A 9,534-nucleotide genomic window follows, 5' to 3' on the forward strand; every position below is an offset into this window, starting at 1 on the left:
TTTTTTTTGCCCATTTTTTCCACTAGGGCATCTTTTCTTATTTATTTGTAGGCGTTATATATTTTGGATACAAGTCCTTTGTCATACATATTTATTGTAAATATTTTCTCCCATTCTATAGGTTGTCTTTTCACTCTCAATGGTGTCTTATGGTGAATAGACATTCTTAATTTTAATATGGTTCAATTTATATATTTTCCCTTTATGATTAGTGCTTTTTCTGCTTTGTTGTAAACTTTTTGCCTACTTAAGGTCACAAAGATGTTTTCTTATGTTTTCTGCTAAAAGAGTTGTTTGACTTTTAAAATATAGATTGGTGACCCAAATGAAATGTATTTTTTTAAAAAAATTTATTTATTTGACAGAGAGAGGCACAGCGAGAGAGGGAACACAAGCAGGGGGAGTGGGAGAGGGAGAAGCAGGCTTCCCGCTGAGCAGGGAGCCCGACGCGGGGCTTGATCCCAGGACTCTGGGATAATGACCTGAGCTGAAGGCAGATGCTTAACGGCTGAGCCACTCAGGCGCCCCTGAAATGTATTTTTATGATGGAGGTAAGAGTCCAAATAAAATTTTCTCCATATGAATATCCAAATGGCCTGGCACCATTTTTTTGAAAAGACAATTGTTTCCCCTCAATTGATGCACATCCTGGAGGACTTGTAAAATAATATATTTTATATACACATATATAATTTACATAAATGGTTCAAACTCTACACACAGCTCTATATTTTCCCAATTTTATGCAATACTGTTGACACATATAACCTATTATTGGCTGAACAGTATCCCATTATATGGATATATCATGAAGAATTTAATTAATTCCCTAAAGTAGACATTTAGAGTTTCCAGTTTTTGTTATTGTTGCTATTAAGGTGCTGAAACGAACATTTTGTCCAAAGTGAGTGCCTGTTTGTTTCCTAAGGATAAATTACTAGGCGCGGGAATCGCCCGGCTAAGGTGCAAGGCCATTTTAAAGTTTGCCTTCTGTAAGGATTATACCAATTTTTATGCCCACCCACAGTATATAAACCTGTTTCTTCATATTCTTACCAACAGTGACCATTATTGATCTTTTTAATCTTTGCTAAATTGGGTGAAAAGGAAATTTATTGTTTTCACTTCCAACTCTTTTTTTTTTAATAATAGGTTAAAATTTTTTGTATATCCTTATTGGCTGTTTTACTTGTTTTGGATGGCCTGTTCAAATTTCCGCCCAATTTTCGTTTGAGATTGTCTTTTTCTTACTGGTTTATAAACATGTATGTTATAATAAGTGTTATCTCGCAGTTTGCCTAGTTTGGCTTTTAACCTCATACTGTGTTTCGAGCACCAGTTTTAACTCAACTTGCGTTACACACCAACTTCTGCCTAGCAACCTTAGAAAGCCTTCCCCGCCCAAAGGCCGGGTGGGCGGAGCCAGCGTGTGCCGGAAAGGTTTGCCCCGCCCCACCCCACCGCCCTCTCCGCCGAGGGGGCGGGGCCAAAGGATGCTCCACCTCCGCGAGCGCCTTCCGTTGCCATAGAAGCCGTGGGCCCGGAGGCTGGCGCTTCCCAGCTTCAGTACCCGACGGAGAAACGAAACCTAGGGAACGAGGGCTTCGGCGCTGCGAGAGTCGCAGGCGTGCGTAACGTTGACGCGTGACGCCAGCCCGGCCTCGAGGCGCGTGCGCAATGTGTCTCTCATGGCTCTCGGGCCGCTCTCTGCCGACGTTAGGCGGCGGCGCGGCCTGGAGGTGGGTTACCGCTTCTGGTGTTGCGAGGGCGGGCCCGGGCCTCTTTCCCGGCCTTTCGGCGCGCCACCTACGTCCGCTGCGGCGGGCGGCGCCGCAGACCTTTAGGAGCGACCGTTCCGGGAAGCAGCCCCGGGAGCGGAAGCGGAGGATGGTTCCTTCGAGTGAGGAGAGCGAGTGAAGCGCTGCCTTTCTAGACTCGGGGGGACGAGGTGGGCGTGAGCGAAGGTAATCAGACCCGGGTTCCGAGGCCGGGTCCTCCTTCGACTTTCCAGAGGGTGAGGCAGGGGCTGGGACTGAGGTGCCTCCAGGTCAGGAGGAATCGGGCCGCTCGAATGGAGCTTGGGACTAACTTCATCAGGTGAAACGAGATCTTGGGTGCCCCTGGCCCAAAGTACGGCGCTGGATACACTCTAGCTATTACTTTCACCGTTGCTGGGAGGAGTTGCCAGAAACATTTCTAAAACTCCTTTGTAAGCATTAGTTGGAGAGGTGAGATCTTGTGGGTTTTGTGTCAGGCTCACGAATTTTGCAGGTATTTCCTTTGTGGCTTCGAACAGGGGCTCCGTGACTTTTCTTCTCGAATCTGCAAAATAAGAATGGTAATACTGACCCTCCTAGCAGAATTATGATGCCACAAAGCTCTATGGAGTGCTTAATGAAAGGGACAGAGGAACATACTGGAAACTTTTCTTCTATCTTGTAAACCACGTGTTTTGTTTTTTAATTTTTGGTCATGCATTGAAGGGCTGGAGTGAAATTGAAGTGCATTATTATGATTCCTATTCAGAACCTACTCAGAGGAGTGCCTTTGTGTTAAGTATGATATGCATTCATTTATTCAATAAATACTGAGTGTTCACTGTGTACTAAGCATTGTTGTAACCTCGGGGTGATAAATGAGTCAACGAAACAAAGATCCTCGCCTTGTGGAGCTTAGATTCTAATTTGGGGAGGACAATAATAAACATAATAAGCAAATTATATGTTAGAAGGAAAAGAGAATCATGGAAAACAATAGTACAGCTAGGTCCATACCTTTACCATTGGTGGTAGTGCAAGATGCAATTAGGATGTCAGGTTAGATTTCATAGAGAAATTACACGTGAGTAATATTTGAAGGAGGTGAGGGAGTTGGTATGCAGGTAATCTGAAGGAAGGGGGTTCCATGCAGAGGGATTGATCAAGACTTGCAGGTTGCAGTGTACCTGGTGTTTAAGTGGACAGCAATAAAGCTTGTGTGGCTGGAGCAGAATGAATAAGGGGAATAATAGACAGGTTAGAGATGGGTTGGGGCTTGAGGGCAGAAATCTTCAAGGTCATTGTAGGCTCCTGTAACGACTGTGGCATTTACTTTGAGTGAAATGGGGATCCAAAGGAGGCAAAGATAGAAGGGACCAGTTAGAAGGCTATGGCAGTAATCCAGCAGGGAATTGACAGTGTCTACAATCAGGGAACTGGTAGCTGGGAGGTGGGTGGATTCTGGGAATTTGATAGGAGGAAACAAAGGTTGGATTATAGACCTGAGCATTATTCCATATATATATATACACACACACATACATATATATAATTTTTATATAAATATATCAGATATAATCTTGATTTGTGTACCGCAGGTGTAGTCAGGAAGAACAGTGGAGTGTTTGAATCACTTTAGTTTTTCTCATGTGAAGGTAATTATCTATTAGCTTAGGTAAGAGCTTACCTACAGCCATTAATTAGTATGTGAAATTAGACTAAAATCAGACTTTTTCCAAAATAGAATATAGTTGTGATCTAAACGTTGCAGTTTCCAGTAAGCACAGTGGGAATTAAGACAGAATAACTTGTAATAAACTTTCATTTGCCTTTAGTATTTTAATGAATGTGACAATGCCTCATTTTTGCCTTCTTTCAGAAGTCTGTCTGAATATAGCTTCTAACAGTAAAAAAAAAAAAAAAAGATCTAAGATAAGAAAAAGGTATTGATGGGCAAGTGTGACTATTAACTATACGTGTATTGTAAATATACTGTGGCAAACAAATGACTAAGAAGATACTTGTTACTTCAAAAAGCTTACAAACTAGTGGAGTATACAGGGTTGTAAATAATTTAAACAAAATATAAGAGAATGAAAAAAGTGTGCCAAAACAGTACAAAAGAAATGCTAATAGATTACAGTCTTTTGGATATTATTGTTTTTATCGTGGCACTAGCTCACCTTTGTTTCCCATTTTAATCATCAAACATTGGCTTTTTGTGGGATGGTGGTTTTGTTGTCTGTTTGTGTTTGACAGATTCTTTTTGAAAAACTGGTGTAGAATGCATTGAATATGCTAAGCAAATGCAGACTTATGAACTAAAGCACCTATTAATTAACATTGAGCCAACAAGTACTATTGTCATACTTAGAGCTCTGTCTGCTGGAATGTACAAGTTAGGCCAACACTGGGCCATTAAGCCATGCTTCTTTCCCTTTTATCTCTTTCCCTCTCCAGTAGACAGATGTTTTTGGTTTCTTAGGCGGTATTAGAACACAGATGTAGGGTGACTGTTTATAATTTGTATATTCAGTGAGGCTGTTTCTTCAATTTAAAGATCCTCTATCAAAGTGTGTTACGTTTTAGTGGCAAGAAGATATAATAGTTTGTAGTGGAGGCATGGAGCTGTCTGAGTAGATGAGACAGGAATCTAGTTTAGAGACATGCCAGGTTGAACTATAGTTTAGTTTCAGCATTAAGCTGAGTAGAGGCTAACCAGTCAGGTACGCCACAGTTAACAAGCAGTATGGTGATGAGTGTTAGTTGGTGGCCTGTAAAGGTGATTTGGTACCGCCAAAGTGCATGTCTTAGCAAGAGTGTGAGATCTGGATGGAGGACGTATTTGGCAGTCCTGGTAGGTGGATAAGTGTGTGGTGGCAGAGAGGCCTGGTAGCAATACCAGTACTGGGTTCAGGTGTAGAATCTTCTGGAAGGAGGTGAGATTTGGAGGGAACTAAAAAAAGCTAAAAGTCACTTGTTGAAGCTTGATCAAAGGTCAAGGGATGAATCTTAGTCTGAGAGTGTGTTTGGGGCCATGTGGGTGGTGTCTCAGCCATGGGTAGAGGAAAATTTTGGGGAGGAGTTGGATGGATTACCATGGTAATACGAGCCGCCATCACTGATGAATATTCATTGGTATATGCTTTTTATATGCTAGCATGTTTTATCCTTGTCTAAAAAAATGATAGCCTTACTTTTAAATAAGAAACAGGCTCAAAGATGTAATTTGCCCAAGGTCACTTTTTAGCTGTGGATTTGAGCTCAGGTCTGTTGGATGTAAAAGCCTTTACTCTTTCTTTATTCCATATTGCCTCATTATGTAACAGAATGTGCTGACATTAACCTTCCCATTTTATGTGGTTTGTCATGAGTATGATCTGATTTGCTGTGGATGAGATTTCACTAATAAATTTGATTCATTTAATTATGTGTTTTCTTTTTCTAGATTTTAATTTAATTTGAAAATGAGTAAGTGCAGGAAGCCACCACTGGGTTCAAGTCCTGAGACATTCAGCCCAGATGTTCTTGCTGACATTTTTGAACTCTTTGCCAAGAACTTTTCTTATGGCAAGCCACTTAATAATGAGTGGCAGTTACCAGATCCCAGTGAGATTTTCACTTGTGACCACACGGAATTTAATGCATTGCTTGATTTGAAGAACTCCCTAAATGAAGTAAAAAACCTACTGAGTGATAAGAAATTGGATGAGTGGCATGAACACACTGCTTTCACTAATAAAGCTGGAAAAATAATTTCTCATGTGAAAAAATCTGTGAACGCTGAACTTTGTACTCAAGCATGGTGTAAGTTTCATGAAATTTTGTGCAGCTTTCCACTTATTCCACAGGAGGCTTTTCAGAATGGAAAACTGAATTCTCTACACCTTTGTGAAGCTCCTGGAGCTTTTATAGCTAGTCTCAATCACTACTTAAAATCCCATAGATTCCCCTGTGATTGGAGTTGGGTAGCTAATACTTTGAATCCATACCACGAAGCAAATGACAATCTTATGATGATTATGGATGACCGACTTATTGCAAATACCTTGCATTGGTGGTACTTTGGTCCAGATAATACTGGTGATATCATGACCTTGAAATACCTGACTGGACTTCAGAATTTCGTAAGTAACATGGCTACCATTCACTTGATCACTGCAGATGGGAGTTTTGATTGCCAAGGAAACCCAGGTGAACAAGAAGCTTTAGTGTCTTCTTTGCATTACTGTGAAGTTGTCACTGCTCTGATGACTCTTGGAAATGGTGGCTCTTTTGTTCTGAAGATGTTTACTTTGTTTGAACATTGTTCCATAAACTTGATGTACCTGCTAAACTGTTCCTTTGACCAAGTCCATGTTTTTAAACCTGCTACTAGTAAGGCAGGGAACTCAGAAGTCTATGTGGTTTGTCTCCACTATAAGGGAAGAGAGGCAGTCCATCCTCTGTTATCTAAGATGGTGCTGAATTTTGGGACAGAAATGACCCAGAAAGCTCTCTTTCCCCATCATGTGATTCCCGAATCTTTTCTTAAAAGGCATGAAGAATGTTGTATGTTCTTTCATAAATACCAGCTAGAGACTATTTCTGAGAACATTCGTCTGTTTCAGTGCATGGGAAAAGAGGAACAAACAAAGCTGATTAATTTAAGGGACTGTGCTGTTCAATATTTCATGCAAAAGTTTCAGTTGAAGCCTCTTTCCAGAAATCATTGGCTAGTGAAAAAATCTAATATTGGTTGTAGTACAAATACAAAATGGTTTGGGCAGAGGAACAGATACTTTAAAACCTATAACGAAAGGAAAATGCTGGAAACCCTTTCATGGAAAGATAAGGTGGCCAAAGGATACTTTAATAGTTGGGTGGAAGAACATGCTGTGTATCATTCTGGGCAAAGTTCTCTCTTAGAAGGGACAGCTTCCAATCTTGAGTGTCACTTATGGCATATTTTAGAGGGAAAGAAACTGCCAAAGGTAAAGTGTTCTCCTTTCTGTGATGGTGAAATTTTAAAGACTCTTAATGAAGCAATTGAAAAGTCATTAGGAGGAGCCTTGAATTTGGATTCCAAGTTCTGGCCCAAACAGCAGTATTACTGTTCTTGTCACATTTTTACTGAAGAACTGATATTTTCTGAGTTGTTTAGCCTTACCAGGTGCCTTCAGGATGAACAGGTGGTAGAACCCAGCAACCAAATAAAGTGCCTGCTTGTGGGCTTTCCAACCCTCCGTGATATCAAAACGCATATACCACTGGAAGTCCTGGAATCAACTGAACTCATGACTTTCAGCTGTTCGTTGCTTCATGATGGAGACCCGATTTACCAGCAACTGTTTCTGGACTGCCTTCTACATTCATTGCAGCAGCTTCATACAGGAGATGTTATGATTTTGCCTGTACTTTCTTGTTTTACAAGATTTATGGCTGGTTTGATCTTTGTACTCCACAGCTGTTTTAGATTCATCACATTTTCTTGTCCCACTTCTTCTGAGCCCCTGAAGACCTGTGCAGTCCTGCTGTGTGTTGGTTATCAGGACCTTCCAAATCCGGTTTTCCAGTATCTGCAGAATGTGAATGAATTGTTGAGCTCTTTGCTTAAATCCAACGCACCCCAGCAGGTTTTACAGTTTGTGCCAATGGAGGTGCTCCTGAAGGGGGCACTACTTGATTTTTTGTGGGATTTGAATGCTGCCATTGCTAAAAGGCATTTGCATGTAATTATTCAAGGAGAGAGAGAAGAAATCATCAGCAGCCTTCAGCTATGACGTTGAACTTGCCCTTTCTGAGATTTAACTTTATGGCTTCTTACAGTTTCCATTGTTATTTCAGTCCTTTGCTATTTAAAACCTTTAACTTGGGGGAAAGGCCAACTTTTGCATCATTGAAAGTCTCATTATTTCAGGAAAACCACCAGTTAGTTCTGATCTCATATATATGCCCGTAGGCATAGAGTTTTCCATGTGGTGCAATCTATGCAGTGATCATATTCAACCTCAAATATGAGATGTGCATATACGTTGGGATGGACACACACATTCTTATTTAAGCAGTTTCCTTGGTCTTATTTTTCTGTTTTAAGATTTGCATCCATGTGCCTTCCTTCAGATTAGACTTTTTTCCCAACTAATTTCCTCAGTGGCTAATGCTGTTAATAAATTGAGAGAGGTCTTTGATGAAAGGAGGTGAGCCACTCCTCAGCAACACTTGTTTTCTTTAATACTGACCACGTCAGTTACGGATTCGGGGAACCCTTCTTGCCAGATGCTCAGTATGTGCCATTCCTTGCCTTTAGGCCATTGACCCAATTTACTTGTGTGGTTCAAATGAAGCTATGTGCTGTTTTATGAATATTTTAATGACCACAGCCATCCAGCCAGAAAGGATATCAGGACAGCTCCAAACCAAAGATCATGTTTAAAACAATGAAAAATCACTGTGTCTGGTACACACCTGTATCATGAAAAACTTCATTTAGCAACGGTATAGTAATCTTTAACTTCCGGGAAATAATCTGTGAGCTAACAGATTTTTTTAGATTATAAAATAGTGTGTATGGACTCTTGGGGACATATGAATGTAATGAACATAGTGAATCTTGAAGAGAAATTTTAACACTTCCAGAATGATGGTTCAGCATTTAAAAATTTTTAATCTTATTTCTTTGAAAGTAGCACTTTACCAGAAGATTAACCATGAGATGGTTATTTTATCAGTTGTGTGTGATTTCTTTTGAATTATATGTATTTGAGTGTAAATGAGCTTTTCTGGCAAACTGTATTAAGCAGATCTTCATTACTTTGAAATTCCAGAAAGTGGAGAATGTTTATATTCTCACACATGCATTTTAGACATTTTTGTTAGTTAAATAAAAAATAGATGTATTCTCTGATGTATTTGGTTGATAAATATTAATCTGAATTTTTTTCATGTTCCTTGCTATTTTGAGTTCCGTTATAGATTCATGAATAAAGTCATTAGCAGAGAGATTTTGTGTTCGTCTTTTTTAAAGCGAATCATGGGGGAAGTTAAAAATATAACTTGGAAACATTTTTTTTTTTAAGGAAGGTTTGAATGGGAGTTAATGTTCCTTCATTTCCTCTGATTTATATTCATTAAAATTTAGTCCTTAATATTGTAATATTTATGGAATTTCTACTTCGGGAAAGAACTGAATACTTAAGGGAGGGAGGAGAAGGGGTAGATTGAGTTCTTGCCAGGGAGGGTGTGGCGGCTTGGAGGTAGATTTCCAAAAGAATTGTGATTTTTTACTGGTGACTATGGAAGCAGTTCCAGTTGTATAATGGTAGAAGTCTGACAGAAAATTGGTTACCAGGAGAGAATTAAAAACCACTCTTGGAAAACCATTTTGCACTTAATAGTCTTTATGCCTTGGTTGGTTTGGTCTAATACAATGACACAGTTTATTTTTGCTTATTTTAACTAGTTCATTTGAATGAAGTTGAAAGCCTAGGTCGGGGTACTAGTATTAAAACTTTGTTTTAAGCACCTCAAATAAGCTTTGAATGCTTATTTTTTTTGTTTTTTGTTTTTTTTAACACAAATCAATCTCTGTTGGAATATATAGCATACTGGTGTACATTAGAATATATTTTGGTATTTAACTTGACTTTTGGAATCAGTTGCTGTTCATCTGGTTTTTTGGATTCAAATTTGCTCTATAGGTGAGAATAGGAGTTGAAGGTCCAGATTGAACTTGATGTGGATGACAGGTACCGATGACTTACAGGAGCTTCTTTTTGGGAAAAAGGGGAGGAAAAGT

General features: G+C 39.7%; 1 protein-coding gene across 2 annotated transcripts; it reads left to right on the forward strand.

Annotated features, from left to right (window-relative positions):
• The first annotated feature begins 1,534 nt into the window (after window positions 1-1,534).
• On the forward strand, window positions 1,535-8,844 carry CMTR2 (cap methyltransferase 2). Of its 2 annotated transcripts, none has more exons than XM_032424496.1 (2): window positions 1,535-1,964; window positions 5,206-8,844. In XM_032424496.1, exon 2 carries the CDS (start codon window positions 5,225-5,227, stop codon window positions 7,517-7,519), a length of 2,295 nt encoding a protein of 764 aa, XP_032280387.1. In that variant the 5' UTR covers window positions 1,535-1,964; window positions 5,206-5,224; the 3' UTR covers window positions 7,520-8,844. The 2 variants fall into 2 exon arrangements, with proteins under 2 accessions (XP_032280387.1, XP_032280388.1); XM_032424497.1 differs by having other exon boundaries at window positions 1,535-1,739.
• The last annotated feature ends 690 nt before the right edge of the window (window positions 8,845-9,534 follow it).

The sequence above is a fragment of the Phoca vitulina genome, unplaced genomic scaffold (genome assembly GCF_004348235.1).
Source record: "Phoca vitulina isolate PV1807 unplaced genomic scaffold, GSC_HSeal_1.0 scaffold30, whole genome shotgun sequence".
Taxonomy (NCBI): Eukaryota; Metazoa; Chordata; class Mammalia; order Carnivora; family Phocidae; genus Phoca; species Phoca vitulina.

What these genes read in the sequence shown, in the direction of transcription:
- CMTR2 (XM_032424496.1), top strand. Translation starts at nt 5,225, where the DNA reads ATGAGTAAGTGCAGGAAGCCACCACTGGGTTCAAGTCCTGAGACATTC.